Source organism: Saimiri boliviensis, chromosome 2 (assembly GCF_048565385.1).
Source record: "Saimiri boliviensis isolate mSaiBol1 chromosome 2, mSaiBol1.pri, whole genome shotgun sequence".
In the NCBI taxonomy this organism is placed as follows: domain Eukaryota; kingdom Metazoa; phylum Chordata; class Mammalia; order Primates; family Cebidae; genus Saimiri; species Saimiri boliviensis.
Genome location: NC_133450.1, coordinates 138,778,699 through 138,795,489, shown reverse-complemented (window position 1 = coordinate 138,795,489; position 16,791 = coordinate 138,778,699). Strand labels below are relative to the sequence as shown.

Below are 16,791 nucleotides of genomic sequence, written 5' to 3'. Positions count from 1 at the left end.
ACAGCCGTGAGCCACCGCTCCCGGCCGGAACTTCCTGCTCTTAACCTCCTTGAACTCAGCCCCCAACTTCTGGGAAGAGCTTAGCCCGAGTCCCCCAGGTTGCCAGGAGGAGGGGCACCTGCAGTCCCCCTAACAGAAACGCTGCTCAGGACTCAAAACCTTGGGCATAGGCAGGGCCTGAGTTCCCTGCCAGCCTCTGCACAGCCTGACCAGGGAGGTGCCAACCGGACTCCTCCAAAGCCACAGGCAAGACTACTGGAGACCACTCCCCCTCCCCCACTGGCACAGCAAAAGTGGGGCCGGGGCAAAAGAAAACGAAACCCCATAGGGCACCACAAACCCAGCCATGGCGGGACACTCACACCCGGGAAGCAGGGGGTGGCCATTCATGCAGGCTGGGGTTGCTCTGATGTTCCCTCAAGCTGGGCTACTGCCAGTGCCCTTTGAAGTGTGTTATTTACATGCGTCTCAGCTGCCTTTCATCCACATGTAAAATCCAGGGTATTGTCCTGTCTCTCCATCCAGATCAGCTCCAAGGAGATAATCTACCATTGATTTCCATCTTTCACTTTCCATTTGACCCTTTCGCTGTCTTCCATAAGCCAATGGTTCAAAATAAGAAATTCTAGAATTTCAGATGTCCAGTCCATCAACAGAAAGAAGGGTCCATTCTGCACCCCACCACACCCACCACACTCTCATTGGTAGAGCTGGTTCACATTTCAAAAGAATCACAATTGTTTTCAAATGTCAGATTCTTTATTCATAAAATGTGCATGTTATAGTTTACTTAAATACAAAATGTTCACTTTCCTTGCTGGTAAGAAATTTCACTGACATTTCCATGTCAATTAGCTTATTTTTAATAAAAATCCTTCCGTTAAAAATAAATAAACATTTAAATTACTGAACTATTATATTCATTAGTCTCAATATCTCTTAAAATACTTAAAACTTGAGAAAATAGACTCTAACCCTTGCCTGAAGGCGGCATCCAGCTCTGAGCGGTCACAGGAGGTGTGTTAGAGCATGGACATGTGACCCCTGGGGCCACCTCTGCAGTGACTCTGACCCCCACTACTGACAGGTGAAAACCCTGCCCCTCAGCAGGTCGCAAGCTTGTTCCCCCAACAGTGGTGACCCCAGACTGCAACAGGATGCCGAAACTGCAGCCACACTGCGCTCCACATGAGTTTCTGGAAAGGCCGAAGCTGGAGACGGTAAACCTAACACTGTCCCAGGTCACCCTAGCTAAAGACATTCAACACTAGCCAAAAGTCAGTTTAGTTAAGGGTTCAAAGGCAAATACACTGAAACCCACGTGTAGACCCGTCTGGTTTTCAAGCTGAAAGAGAAACATTCCGGTGTCTTCAATAACCCAGGCCTCTAACCAGCAATGAAGGCAACGTCACGGCTGTCCAAGCACAGAGGGGTTAAAAGTGTGAAACCAGAAGCATCGCTCACGTGAGAGCCGTGAAGCCAGAGGCCACGGCATCAGACACCGCTCCCACCAGCTACGGGGCTCTGGGCGGCATCCTTAGCGCAGGCGTTTAAGGAATCAGCTGCTGTGTTCCTCAAGCTGCAACAGTAACATCGATATTACGGTGGTCTTACGAATATACCATGTGATCTGCCTCAGTTAGTTAACACACGAGTATACAACACCAAGAGGGCAAAGCGGAAAAAATATTTACAACTGTCAGAGACACACACACATGGTCACACAAACACATCTGAGCCTACTTTAGCCAAATCAAATTTAGCCTGTGAGACACACCAACAGCCACAAAGAAGCTCAGTATAAATGTTCCCAGAAATAGTGTATTTGTTTAAATCTTCAGAGGTAATTGACCACTAAACGTTTTGGGTTTAAAACAATATTTAAAATTATTAAATGGTAAAAGAAATCATGACCAAAGCTTGGGAAACCAGTGCCTGTGTGGAGATCCTTCCCAAAGCAGCTTCAGGCAAAGGAAACCTGGCACAGGCACCTGCCACCCCTGCCCCTCCATGGGCCTAGAGTGAGGTGCGTGTGTGGCTGGGACCTGCAGGCCTCTGTGGTGCTGGGTGAAGAGTAGATCGCAGAGGGGGCTTTGGAAGTCTCCCTGGGGCCTGTGCTCCCAAGGGCAGACCACTCTCCTCCCCACCCCTGATCAGAGGGGCCCCTGCTCTGAGCACTGCCTGCCCGCTGAGCCCAGAGCTGCCCTCCATTTACTGGTCTTTCTCTTGTCACCAGATAAACAAAGGTACTGCCTCTGAGTGTTAAATAAGCCACCATCCTTCCCATACCCAAGTCCATGGCACAAGGCCTCTGGGGGTTATCTTCTGAAACGCAGCACAGCCACGAAATCCCTCGGCTCCTCCCCTGCTCAAATACCCACAACTGAAGTGAAAACACCGGCAGGGGCGCAGCGAGCCCTCGGGAACCCTTCCATAGGGAAGCGTGGAAAGCACACCGGAGGGTCACCGGAGCGGCATGTGCCTGGAGTGGTGCACGCCTGCACTTCCGGCTCTGCTCCGCCCCCACCTGGCTAACGGGGAACACTTGGCAGCCTGGAGGGGCAGGGGCAACAAGGCCTTGCAGGATGAGACGGAGTCCAGGACACTTGAGATTAAAGTGTGTGGGGAACAGCATTTGGCCTGGACTCCTCGCCCTCTCTTAGAGGAAACAGAGTCTTTCTGCTGTAGAGCCTGTGAAAGGAGTATGAACAGACTTGAGCGTGCCAGGAATGCAGACGTCCCCACAAAATTACCCCCCATCTTCCCTTGTCGAAGAGCGTTTGTAAAACGAGGCCTCGGAAGCCAAAAGGTGCCATCGGGTGCGAAACCAGGCCCGCGTGTAAAATCCCTGATCCAATATTAAAGCTGCAGGTGGCACGGGGCGGGGCTGCCTCTCCGAGGGCACTCACACAGCCGGGTGATGGTACTTGACCTTCCACCGCCTGGACCGCACCCGGAAGAAGAAGTACATCACCATGAGGAACAGGGACGAGGCCACGTACAGCACCACACAGAGGCTCATGTCCAGGCTGGAGAAGCCAACCCCGAGGAAGGGCACAGCCACCTCCACCTGCTTGCGGACCTCAGGCCCGTCCAGACTCTGGAGTCTCACATCCGGCCTGTGGTGCAAGCTCTCCGGAAGGGCGGGCCTGGGGCCCAGCGCACTGGGTGGACGAACGCTCTGGGCGTCTCGGTCTCCACGGGACTTCTCGGGGGGAGTGGGTCTTTTCTCCTCTTCTTCACCCCTGGCCAGGGGTCCTCCTTCACCAGAATCCCCCCGGGCTGCAGAATACATGTCTAAGAGGTTGTCACGGCTGTAGTGCTGCTTCAAGAACGTGAGCACGTGGCCTTCATCCCAGCTGTCCAGGCCCTTCGTTTCCTCATGGCAGGCTGGGCAGAGGTCTGGAGTGGGCCACTGAAGCTTTGGAAACCTGGGATCCTCACTTGGATGGCCTAGGAAGAAAAGGAAGCAGGAGAGCCAGAGGGAAGGAGGCCTGTGGGGCCAGGTACAGCATCTGCCGGCAGACTCCTACTCCGCCTACCGCAGGCCTCTGCTGCCCCAGAGTTGCGTCCTGCCGGGCCTCCCTCCCTGCCCTTCCCATCCTTCCCTTGCAGTGTGGCCCAGAGGACATCTGGGCTTCCGCAGGCCTCCGCATGTGCCCCTCTGCCGTCTCCCATGCCTGCAAGGAGAGGCTACAGGCTCGGCCTCCGCCACTTTGCAGCACTCCACTCCCAGAACAGGTGACAGCGCGCACTCCCACCTCGAGGCCTCTGTCTGCATGTCGCTGCCCCTCTGCCCTTTCCTGAGGGTGCACCTGAGGCCCACTGCCCCCGGCACCCCGGCCACCTGGGCTGTATGGACAGTGGGCCTCAGGTGCACCCTCCGGAAAGGGCAGAGTGGATGGTGATGCGTTTCCGCTGCACTCAGGCGCACTGGCCCTTTCCTGACCAAATCCCTTTCTGTAGCAATGTGCTCACGCTGGGGAACAACAGGACACAGGACACGCCAGCGGCCCCTCTGAAAGGCTGCTGTGATGGCCTCTATCACCTCGCACACTACTACTGATGCTATTTTGTAGAATAAGGAACAAAGTTGACAACTTTTGTGGGGCTTTTATACACTTCTTTAAAAACCCTCAAATTTCTATTTCTTATGTTTAACGCTTTCATTAAAACGGTGTCGCTGGCGCTGTGACGTAAGGAGGAGGAGGCCAACAGCGCATCTCCGCGGTGTGCTCGCGCTCAGGCTGAAAGGCGATGGACACCTACAGCCTTCACTATGCTGAATTAAGATCAGTACTTCTCTAAAAAATCAAGAAAGAAGAAAAGAAATACTGACGTGCAGAGAGACAAGCAGAGCTTGCCCCAACTTTACTCCCAGACACACTGCGGTAGGAGAGGCCTGCGGGTCCCTCCTGCACATGCAAACACACACCTGTCTGTCCTGCCGAGAGACCACCCACACGCTCTTCTACCGGGGTCCGTGCCCCGACGCAGCTCCGCGCTCGTGAACACAAACCTACCACATACTTCCGACACCTGGGTGCCCGCACGGGTGTGCTGGGTGTTTATCTGACCCGTTCCTGGTGGGCGGCCGTGCACACAACTCTGCAGCAAGCATCCTTGTAGACACAGCTTTGCACGCCCACCACGGACTGCCAGGAGGGGATGCAGACGGGACCCACCTTCGTAAGGTTTTGCTGCCCAGTGCTCAGCCACGCTTCAAAGAGGGCACTGAGTCCCACAGAGGGAACAAAGCATGGACCAGAAGCGCTTGGTCAGAAGCTGCCACAGCCTCGAGTAGGACTGGAGAGTAAGGCACCAGCCCTGGGCGGAAGACCCCTGGCAGATCTCTGAGGAGCGTTCCCAGGAGCTTGGGTCTCCATACACAGGCTGGAGGTGGGACTGGGTGGGGTGGGACTCTCAGGAGTGACAGTCATGCTGGGCGGGAAGGCCCCTTTCTGCTGCAGCCTCATGACGGGGGCGGGGGAGACATAAGCAGGCTGGGGCCACAGGCAACAGCAGGGCCTCCAGGTCCAGGCAGCCCTGGCGAGGGTCCTGGTCTCACTGCCTTAGAGCCGAGGGCTCAGAAGAGTGCAGGGAGCTCTGTGGGCGGCAGCAACGCAGAGGCTGCCAGGGCAGAGATGCTGAGATGCTGTGCTGAGCCAGGGAACAAATCCCCCAGACACAGGCCCCTGTGGCCACATGCCCCATACCCTGGCAGGCTCGGCGCAAAGAAAACCCATTTTCCTTAGTGCTTTAGTGTAATATGTTTTCATAATACAGTGGATTAAATAAAAACCCATAGTTCAGTGGCATTTTCTTTTCATCTCTATTAAGATTTATTTCTCAGCAGAATTATTTTTAAGCCTAATTTTAATCTGCCACTGATTTAGGAATAGTTTGAAGTACTTAACTCTGAGAAATACATGTGCCCTATTTAATTTTTTTTTTTTTTAACAAAACCACTTTGAGAGGTTTGCTTTACGTTTGGACAACAGATTTTCACACTAAAATTCCTCATCAAAAATTATGTTCCGGCCGGGCGCGGTGGCTCAGGCCTGTAATCCAAGCACTTTGGAGGCCAAGGCAGGTGGATCACCTGAGGTCGGGAGTTCAAGACCTGCCTGACCAACATGGTAAAACCCCATCTTTATAAAAAAAAAAAAAATGACTAAAAAAAAATTATGTTCCAAGCTTTCCAGAGCCAAATACCCTCAGGGTCTAGTGGGGTACCCGAGAATACGATGGGAAGAAAGAGCCACACCCATATCCACAAGGGCCCAAGAGCCCCCCGGAGGCAGAGAACCATCTGGAAAGCCAGGGACAGAAGCAGCGTGGGAAGGCTGTGGCTCTGGCAGCTCCTGGCCATCCGAGTCCTGATCCTGTCAGCACAGCAGGTGGCACGAGGTCACAAAGCTCAGAGGCAAGCCCCGCCACGGTCGTGCCATCCCCACTGTCCCCAGGATGAGGGCTTCCCATACCCATGCTTCTCATGACCCCACACCCAGGCGCTTCTCACCTGCCAGGCGGCCGTTCACCACGTTATGCTTCCTCCAAAGCCAGAGGATGGCTTGGTCTGGGGTTTTCACTGAGTCCATGGATTCTTTAGCCATTTCCTCAAAGTGCTCACCACACTCTTTACACCCAAAGAAGGTGCGAATGTACCTCCTCAGCGTCTGCAGCACAGCCTGGGGGTCGTCTTCAAAGCCTGCGGGGGAAAAAAACGCCACTAACAACAGCAGGTGCGGGGGGGGGGGGTCACCTGACCCCACGCTTGTCCACAGAGCCTGGGGGAACCGCTTCTTAAACATCTCGAAGCCCCCTCATGTCTCCACAGGGGCCTCAGGCTGTGGGCACAGACCAGGAGCCAGCACCTGCCCAGATGTCCAACACGCCCAGGTACCGCAGGCTCTGGAGACAGGATGACTGTGCACCGCCCAGAGGCCGGAAGAGTTCGTGGAGGATGAGCCACCCAGGCCCCAGGGCCCTTCCAGAAGCACCTGGAATCTCCCACCAGGCTTCCGGCTGTCTGTGCCAGAATGCCTGGACCACCAAGCAGTGCCTCCTCCTCGGTATCTGCCAGCTGGGTGCAGTCCCCCTTGCCCTACAAGCAACTCCCAGAGGCTGATGCCAGGGCAATGACACTGCTCATTCTAAATCTGTAGCTGTCGTGTTTGAAAGCCCCGCAGGGCACCAGCACAAGCAGGGACATGGCTTTAAGAAGTGACTCTAGGCTGCCACCAGCCATGGGCATGAGGAGGCAGAGTGGGTGGGCGGGCACAGGGATGGGTGCACCCACAAGCCAAAGTTCGTGCCACGGTAGGTAAAAACAGACACGGCCAGGCCAGGGAGCCTGCACAGACGCTGTGAATGAACAACACGTGTCTCAGGAAAGCAACCCCTGCCCACAGGTGGCAGAAGAGGTTAGCACCACACTGAAGGGGCACCCCTAAGAAAACCAGGAGGGCAGCACGGGGTGGGGCTCGGCAGTCCCCACTCAGACAACTAATACAGGAGCCAGAACGCACAGACAGGAGACCCACGAGATTAAAACAGATTACATGTCAGCATTAAAAAAAGACACGCTTTCGAGAATGAGTTCGTCTTCGACAGCAGGCCCTGGGGGAGCTCCCCACGCTGCTGCGGGCCTCACGCCTGTTGTGGCTCCCTGAGAGCACAGCTGTGCGCAGGCCCTGATCTCAGCGTCCGGGTCGATCCTTAATCCAGACGGTTCTTGTTTCTTTCACCCAGAGAAGGTGAGAGCAGAGCAGACCACCACCTCCTCCTCGGCCTCGAGTGTGTCCACAGGCGCTGGCCCTGCCACCCGGCCCGTCTGCCCTGCTCTCCCATCAGGAGGGCTCCACAGACGTCTTCCCCGAATCACCATGGAATCCCCCTCCTCTTCCCACCACATCACCGTGGGTGCGGGGCCCCCTAATCTTCAGAGTGGACAAGAACCGTCAACCTCTACCTGTGGGGGGATTAGTGGCCTTGCAGGCATTTTAGTAGATGGGGCTTAAACATACAGCAAAGAGAAGAAAACCCTTCCAAGACTTAATCCCGTGGCTGCCTCTGACCCAATTCTCTTTGCAGGAGGCTACTCCTGGAGGCTGCTTCCAATATGCTGCGGGAGGAAGGAGCGCTGAGGGTCTTGTTAGTGGTGAGCTTTGCCATCACGCTGCTCTCACAATTTCACTACACTAGGGCCGCTCCTAGAAGAGTTTAAAATCAAATACCCTGGCCCCCTAACTTCTCCCTGGTCTGCACTGTGCCCACACTGCCTTCGAGCGGCCGTTCCTCATGCCCGTGTGATCAGGGCAGATGGAAAGGGGGACGGTGTGAGGGCACAGCTCCTCTCACCACAACTTTCCCCATGTAAACATGGGTTCGTAACTCAGCCTTGTGTTTCAGAAGCAGCTTTTTTGGAGACAGAGTCTTGCTCTGTTGCCCAGGCTGGAGTGCAGTGGCACCATCTCGGCTTGCTGCAACCTCCGGTGCTGGGATTACAGGTGTAAGCCTTGCGTCCAGCCCAAAATCGGGTTTACATGGTCTGGCTCGGCATTGGCTCAGGCAGTGTGGATGCTCAGATTTCAATTTCTGTTTGGGCAGCTCCCAAGGTTTCTCCCAAAAAACATATACTTCTTTTTACTGTATGATTATGAGAATGATTTGAGATTAAAAACCACCCTCTCCCCCAACCAGACCCCTGAGAAGCAGGAATCCAATGTCACCCTGCAAGCCAGGACAGAAGAGATTTTCAGATAGCCACTACAGTGCCCCCATCCCAGGAGACTCTCCCATTCTGTGACTTTGCTGCTTCTCCCATCACCAGGTGGAATCTATTTCTCCCAGCACAAATGTTGGCTGGATCAACAGGAGGTGGCAGAAGCGATGCTATGTGACTCCACACTGAGGCCTCTCAGGAGGTCCTGCCTCAGCCTGGTGCTACCTGGTGGGGAAGCCACATTCAGGAATATGAGGCACTCCGAGGTCCCCTGGACCGACTAGCTGCCGCCAGATGAAGGCAACCACACCAGTGAGCCCAAGCAGCACTTACAGAAGAACCACCTGGCTGAGCCCAGCCCACACTGCTGACCCACAGCATGAAAAGCAAACACAGCAGAGGCTGCTTTAAGCCCCAGAATTTTAGGTTACTTTGTGACATGGCAAAAAATAATTGTAAAAGCATTTGACAATTTTCTTGGAAACAGGATTAAACTGTGTGAGTAAAAGACTCCAGCTTGGCTTTAAAGTAAACATTACTGAATCTGAATCACTGCTTAAACTGGGAAGCACAAACACAACCAAATTCGGAGGGGATCTTAAAAGCTAATATATACTTCAGTGTTCTGTGAAGGACAGAACAGTTACATTTTATCTATTTCCTATGATTGAAAATTATTAAATCCAACTTTAAAGCTTTATAGGCAGCCTCTGTCCCGGCCCCCACAGATCCAGCCACCTAAACTCACCCCTACTGTAATCCCCTCCCCTTGCGAGTGGCCTGGGCCTGGTGACTGACAGTGAGCAGAATCTGGCATAAATGACAAAATGTCATCCTCGGGTGGGCACCCTCTTGGTGGCTCCCTGACGAAGCTTGCTGCCATGATGTGAGCTGCCCCAGAGAGGTCCTGGGCATGGCCTCCGGCCAGCAGCCAGCTTGGAGCTCGGGGCCTTAGGCAAGCCATGTACAAGGAGGCGCGCCCTGCTCTCTGCTCCTCGAGGATGCTGGGAAGCCACTCTCTCCAGGTGGGCCCCAGGTGCCCTCCAGGCCTGGCTGACACTCCGGCTGCAGCCTCACCAATCCTGAAGAGGACCCAGATGAGGCCATGCCTGACCTCAGAAACTGTAAGCTCATAACCATGGGTGGGTCTGGCTGCTAAATTTTGGGGTGATTTGTCATGTAACAGCTGATAATGAACAAGTAGATTTCACTTATTCTCCTGTTTGTTTGTTTGTTTGTTTGTTTTCAAGCAAAAACAAGGAGTTTACACTGCAGGGAAATTCCCAGCCAGGGTTCTCTCTCTTCTCTGTGGTTTATTTCCTGCATTTTAGCCATGCCCATATTTGTGAGTTCTAACGAGGGGCACTCGTACCCTGAGGGCACAGCCCTGGGTGAGCTGCTCATGTGTAAAGAGTCTGAGGTGATGCTCCCTGCCTCAGTGCCCTGGTGACACACTGCTTCACATACAGCAGAACACGCCTTCACACACGCTGGCTGGGGTAGCGTGTGGGGCAGACCATCGGCGCCTCTGGCCTGCACGGGGACCACTCACCTGTGCCAATCAGTGCGTCTGGGTGGGCCGAGGCTTGAACAGTCAAAGTGTGGAACAGTTTCCAGACAGAACATGGGTAACCCCTCAACTCAGGTCGGCTTCCTTGACATCCAACCCACTTTATGTGATTAGTAAGGAATATTCCAGAAATCTGAAAAAAAAAAAAAAAAAAAAAAAACCCAAAGAATAAAAGATAATGGTTGAAATTAAAAACAGTCGGCAGATATCTTCTTGACTAAGGGGATGGTGATTGGGGTGTACTTTACTGAAGCTGTATCAGCTGCACACGTAAGATCCGTGTCTCCCACCACATGCAAATTTAAATTCAAGAAAACAAACGAGAGGAATGGTTTTCTCTACTAAAGTGGTTCTCAAGCCAATCTCTGGAGAGAAGAGAAAGTTTTTCTGTATCTTGATAAACTAGTAACGTTAAGCATAAAACGTATCTACCTTTTCTTCTAAATTAGAATTTGCTATAATGACAGTATTAAAAGAAAGGGCAAGTAACAACAGAGAAGTCAACCGTCAAGTAATTCTCGGCCAGAAAACAACGTGTTCACTTTTTTTTTTTTTTTGAGACAGACTCTTGCTCTGTCACCCAGGCTGCAGTGCAGTGGTGCAATCTCGGCTCACTGCAACCTCTACTTCCCGGGTTCAAGCGATTCTCCTGCCTCAGCCTCCTGAGTAGCTGGGATTACAGGCGCCCACTACGCCCAGCTAATTTTTTGTGTTTTTAGTAGAGATGGGGTTTCACCATGTTGGCCAGGCTGATCTGGAACTCCTGACCTCATGATTCACCCGCCTCGGCCTCCCGAAGTGTTGGGATTACAGGCGTGAGCCACCGTGCCCGGCCTAAGGTGTGCTCACTTTTACGAAGCAAGGAGGTGGAGGCGGCCATGGGAGCGGGTGACGCTGGCGAGTGGGGCTGGTAGCCCCGGGCAGATTCCCTTCAGTCTGGTCTCGTGCCTCATCAGCCTTTCCCTCCCTAAGGGCTCCTGAGCCTGTGGTGTGCTCTCAAGGGAGGTGTCACACATCACCGTCACGTGAGAGGATGTTCCCATGGCCTCAAGCTCGGAGTGGATTCAAGGTGGAAGAGAGACTCAGGCCAGGAGCCCAGCACCATCCACTGCTCAGTTGCAGCCAGCAAACAGCAAGACAGGCAAAATCACGGCATGATCAATTCCCCCTAGAAGATTCCCAGATCTGCTGTGTGCCACTGACAAGCAGCACGCTGGGCTTGTTTCCCGCTACTAAACACTCCGGGGGCCGCAGAGAAGCTGCCGACCTGTACTGAGGAGGGAACGGTAGGCAACAGTGCGGACCTCTCGGGGTGCTGGTCCCCTGAGCGAAGGCTGGCACCTGCTGGCACCTGGGCTTGGGGAAAGCTCCAGCAGGGCTGCCACGTAATTGTTCGTTAGATTGGCTTACTAAAATTTTTAAAGTCCAAGGACTATACTGCTTGCGAAAACCCCGTCTTCTCCGAAGGACAGACTGTCGCGGTGCACGTTCAGGGGCTGTCCTTAAACCAAGGCCTGGGCGTGACGCTGCCAAGGCAGACGTGAGGCCGTGACCAGACGCTGTCACAGAAACAGGAACCGTAACGGTCGCTGCTTCCTGTCCTCACGGCGGAGCCAGGGCCCTGAGCGGGGAGAGGCTGCGCCAGCTAAGGGCCAGGGAAGGGGGGCGCGGCGCGGCTGCCGAGGGTTCCGGGCTCACCCGCATCTTGTTGTTCACCAGGTCCAGCACAGCGTTGTAGGGGATCCTGTCCAGGGGAAGGCTGGCCAGCCACTCCTGCAGCATCTTCAACAGCTTCCTGACTGCTGGCCGTCCGGGGAACAGCTGCATGAGGAGGGAGCCACCCTGAGGGCTACAGGCCCAAACGTGGACCCGCACCCACCGCCAGGGGCACAGCACCTCTAAGGACAAGGCCTCCGTCCACAGAGGGACTGAATCTAAGATGGGGACCTCTCTAAGAACTCTGATGGGAGGCAGGAAACCCAAGGGGCAGTGGGGTGGGCGTCCAACAGCACCTCTCCCCAGGACAGCCTGCACCCATGGCCATGCCCTTCCCCAGCCCTGTCTCTGGCTCACCCACCTGTGACCATGGGTTGCTCCCGCCAGGTGACAGGCAAGGTCATGGTGCGTGACTCATCACAGAGCTGGAGGGGGCCTGCTGATTTTATTCTCCCTTCCTCATGGGGAGCTCCACCGACCCCGCCTGCCCACCCGCTCAGCTTCCCCTCTGCCATCCCCGGCAGCCTGGGCTAACTGCCTGTGGGCTGGTGTGGGCCGTGAGACTGGCCGACATCACGACAGCTTGGGGAGCGTCAGGCTGAGGAGACCCCAGGGCTCTGTCTTTTTATGAGGAACTCTGATCGGCTGCTGTACCACAAACTGCAACACGCAGGGCGCCAGGAGAGCTCTTAACACTTGAGCTGAAACCTCAGGTGGCAATGCCGGAGCAGAAACGTGGGCATCCTCAGCTCAGTCCAATGTAGGTTAAAAAGGACCATGATTCATTTACCAGCATCAAATTTATTTTGGACATCCAAGTAAATTTCAGAAAAATACTAAGAATCACTTATTAATACCTTGGCCTAAGGAGTTACCTACAGCACGAGCAAGAGCTCCGGGCCCAGCCAGACTCAGGGCTAGACTGGGAGGCAGGGGGAGGAGGGCAGCGGCCTCTCGACAGCTGTGAGACTCCCGCGAATTAGCTGGCCGGCAGCCACCACTAAGAGCCACCCTGTTCCCTGCTAATATGATGGACAGATTAGCAGGACACTTTCTTAAAGGAAATGAGGCCAGCTAGAGATTTCTGAACTCTGAGTGGCACCGTGGGGTAAAAACCCGCCTGGGCAGCGTTCGCGCGTGCACCTGAAGCACCTCACAAGTAGACTCGACCCGAAGTGCTCACTATAAACGATTCTATCATGCATCTGAAGCACCTCGTCAGTAGACTCGCCCCGAAGTGCTCACTATAAATGATTCTATCATGCACCTTACTTTTAGCAAGAGAAATATTCTAAGCGTAAGCCTCCGTGTCACTTAGACAGCAGCAAGCAACTGAGGTGGTGGAGCTCTACCTGGCCACCTCCCTGGCTGGTCCTCTGGGCACAGCCAGGCCTGAGCTCTGTTGGGCTGTGTCTCTGCCTGGTCCTAGTAACCCTTTCAGTGGTCTCAGACACCACACTGTGCTGGTGACGGTGCTGAGTATGAAGCCCCCGGGACCGCTCCCCGAACCTGGCTGGTGGGGCAGGTGCACACCCCACCTGGATCTGCACTGCCCGGCCTCCCCTCTCCCCACAAGCCCTGTGCCCTGGCCCCTGAAAGCCAGCTGAGGTGTGTGCCTCCGTCTCCTCTCCAGGTAGCCAGAGCTGGGCTGTACCAATAGGCGCTTGGCTCATGCCCCCTGCCCCTCCCCCTGCCCCTCTCCACATCCACTGCCCCAGCCCCAGTGCTGGGAACAGCACTGCACGGCAGGCAGGAGGCACTTGGGGAACTGGTGGAATGAGTTGGGGCGCAGGCCTGGGCGGACAAAGCGAGGTGAAGAACACCTCCTCACCGGAGGCTGGCGGAGCCCCGGCAGAGCGTCCGACGGCCCCGGGCACCCACTCTGTGCAGGGCCAAATTCCCACAGGCAGCCCAGACCCAAACGGTCCCGCACCTTCGCCAAGACAGTCACAAAGTCCTTGAGTGTCTTTAGCTCCGCTCCGGCCAGGGACTTGTGGGCCGCCAGCTCCACCCGCAGGAGGTAGTGCAGCCCCGACTCCAGGTCTGCCGTGTACAGCTTCGACCTAGGACGGAACACAGCGGCGTCAGGGCACGCTGGCCTTTCCCTCCTTGTCCCGGCTGCTCCCCTCGGACTCCCGGCCCCGGGAGGGTTCCTAGGGGCCCTCGGCGGCTGGGACGGGTTTCTCAGCAAACCCGCCCTGCAGTCTACACGCGCTGTCTCCCGGGGACTTTGTCCAAGAGCAATACTTGCTTGTCAAATTCCCTCCAAACCACGACTTCTGAATTTTCTTCTTTGTTTGGCTTTTCAGGCAAGGAAAGTGGTTTTTTCCTCACATCCGGCAATGACTTCAAGTAAGAGGAAAAGAAGGCCCGAAGAGGCTTCGCACTGCGAGAGAGGGGAGGGCAAGGGTGAGAAGAGTTCCCTCAAGAAAATCCTCCAGTCAGAAGCCAGGGTTCAGGGAAGCTCTGGCCCAACCCACTCAGCCTTCAGGCATTTGTCGGGGCCTGGGCCGGGCTGAGCTGCCACCTAAGGGATAAGAGGAGACACACCAAATCCACAGATTTACAACCAGTTCCAGTTGTGACAGAGCTATGACTCATTTATGTCTGTGAGGATCTTAAGGCGTTTTGCGAAGCTGGGTTGAGCATCTGCCAAGATCAGCTTTATTCCGACCGCGGCTCCCAGCACGCCTAAGAGCCCTCGCCGACGCGCCCACAATCTGTCAGCCCTGAGCGGGGCATCTGGAAGTCGGGCCTGGGTGGATGTCAGCCCCCCGAGCTCTCTGCACACCCGCCCTGTGTGGACGGCGTGGAGCTGCCCTTGCGAGGACATGGTCGATGCAGTGACCCGGGGCTTGCTGTTGCTGAAGACAGAACGGAAGGGTGGTATTTACAAAAGTATTAAAATACCTATAAAAACATTAACATTATTTTACATAAAGAAGTTGTCTAAGGGATACTTTTAAAGCTGAACCAACCTGGCAGTGGTTCAGGCAGCTGTGCCAAGGGCAGTGGGGTGCCCCGGGCCTGGAAGGGCCACCTCTTTGGCAGGGCGGGGTCCCCAGGCACTCAGAGCATCTCCCAACAAGCTCAATGGCCTCTGTGGTTACCCTGAATTCCAGCTTTATCTTTTCTATTTTCATTTATTTATTTATTTATTTATTTATTTTTGAGACAGGATCTTGCTCTGTTGCCCAGGCTGGAGTGTAGTGGTGCAGTCTCAGTTCACTGCAGCCTCAACCTCCTGGGCTCAAATCGTCCTCCCACCACAGCCCCCCGAGTAGCTGTGACCACAGGCACGCTCCACCATATCCAGCTAATGTTTTACTTTTCACAGGATGGAGTCTCACTATCAACCCAGGCTGGTCTCAAACTCCTGGGCTCAAGCGATCCTCTACCTCAGCCTCCCAAAGTGCTGGGATGACAGGTGTGAGCCACGAACCTGGTTTCTTTCTCAAAAGGACAGAAAACCGGCTAAGCAGCTGTGGTGCTCAGGGCTTCTGCATGGCTCCCTCCCTGCCCCAGTCGCTTCAGAAGAGCCCGGACTGGAAGCTGCCAGAGACAGGAAACACGTCCTGTCTTCTCGCTGCTTCGTCCCTGCACCCAGGAGCCCAGCCTGGGGACTCGCCAAGAGCTGCAGAGGACAGTGCAGCTGAACCAGCACGTGCTAAAGGGATGCAGGCTGGGGCAGGGGCCGCCCTTCTCTCCGGGTGAGGGGGAGGCCAGGTCCCCTCCAGCCTCAGCATGTTACTTAACTTTCTCAACCATTTATCCTTTGCTTTTTTTTTTGAGACAGGATCTGGCTCTGTCGCCCAGGCTGGAGTGCAGTGGCGAAATCTCAGCTCACCGCAGCCTTGACCTGTGGGGCTCAAGCGATCCTCCCACCTCAGCCTCCCGAGTAGCTGGGACTACAGGCGTATACCAGCAGGCCCAGCTGTTTTATTTTTAGTACAGATGGGGTCTCACCATGCTGCCCACACTGGTCCTGGACTCCTAGACTCAAATGACTCGCCTGTGCCCAGCCTCATTTTTTTCCAGCCTTACTGCAGACGTCTCTACTGTTTAGCTGGTGCATCTCAGGGGCACACAAGCACTTGCGCAGAGGCAAAGGGCTTGTCAGGCTTCTGTGGCTCTCAGAGTAGAGAGCAGCAGCACGAGGAGTGGGGCCTGGCGCCCACCCTACTTCTCATCCTGCGGAGGCGGGGGCGTGGGCTTGCCTGCGGGCAGGACCTGGCGCCCACCCTACCTCTCTCCTGACAGCCCCAGACACGGCCCATGCTGCAGCCCAGAGTCCACAGGGAGCAGGGTAGGAGCACCCGCTGCTCCTTAAGCCCGGCCCAGCAGCCCTCGAGCATGTGCTGGTTCAGCCAGTTTACTCTCCTGCTCTTGGTGAGTCACCACGCCAGGCTCCTCCCAGGTGCAGCGACAGCAGTGAGAAAAGAGAAATCCATGAAAACGGCGCAGATCAGCAAGACCCAAGAGCTGAGGGCCAGGGCCCAAATCTGCCCGGGGAAGGGAGGCGGGGGGCCGGGGCTCCCTGGATCTCACACCAGACTCGCCCCGTCTACTCAGAGCCTCTGTCCGGTAACTCTACACGGCACGGGTTTCCCGGATCCCACCCTGAAACTCACACGTTAATCAATCCGCGTGACCCATTTGGGTGGATCAGGTAACACGAGGGAACCGAAGAAACCCCGAGTTTCTCCAGAAATGCTTTGTCCCCGTCCAGCGCTCGGGTGACCACGATGTTTTCATATGGGATCAGGTCTAGGATCACCTGGGTGAGGAGAACATAGTGACACGTCCACAGGGGAGGACAGTTTTCCCAGAAAACGCAGCCCTGTGCAGACACACGGCCTCGCAGGCAGCCTTTCACAACCGGACAGGACGTTTCTCCCACCACAGGCAAGACCTTCACGCACATCTTCATTTTTATCACACTTCAGGGCAACTGATGGGACACGCCATGGGCAGAAACGACAGTCTTATTTGGCAATTTTACAGACCAGTCAAAGAAAACACTTATTAATGAATCTGCATTTGACGTTCTAAAGCCAGTGTGCCCCCCACAACACTGACACTGGTCAAGTGGGGCCCTGCACACACCAGCCGCGCCCCATGGCCTCGCACACCTGTCCCGCGTGTGGAAGCTTCGTGGCCGGGGCAGCAGGCCTCGAGCTGCTGCTCCTCCCCAGCCACCCTGCTCCTGTCTGGTTTTGCTTGGGCTGAAGGGGAAGCAGTAGGGTCTGATAGAGGGACCACAGGAGTGGCATCTCAG

The 16,791-nt window shown here is 55.2% G+C and overlaps 1 protein-coding gene across 3 annotated transcripts in view; it reads right to left on the bottom strand.

The window, feature by feature from the left end:
* Positions 1-737: 737 nt before the first annotated feature.
* QSOX2 (quiescin sulfhydryl oxidase 2) overlaps positions 738-16,791 on the bottom strand; it is a 39,225-nt gene continuing 23,171 nt past the window's right edge. For all 3 annotated transcript variants that reach the window (XM_010352184.3, XM_003941422.4, XM_074394509.1), the window contains exons 6-12: positions 16,145-16,290; positions 13,765-13,899; positions 13,447-13,576; positions 11,496-11,618; positions 9,780-9,930; positions 6,023-6,211; positions 738-3,453 (exon numbers count right to left, since the gene is read on the bottom strand). In XM_010352184.3, the coding sequence (XP_010350486.2) occupies positions 2,906-3,453; positions 6,023-6,211; positions 9,780-9,930; positions 11,496-11,618; positions 13,447-13,576; positions 13,765-13,899; positions 16,145-16,290 (1,422 nt within the window). In that variant the 3' untranslated portion in view covers positions 738-2,905. The remainder of the gene's footprint in view (positions 3,454-6,022; positions 6,212-9,779; positions 9,931-11,495; positions 11,619-13,446; positions 13,577-13,764; positions 13,900-16,144; positions 16,291-16,791) is intronic.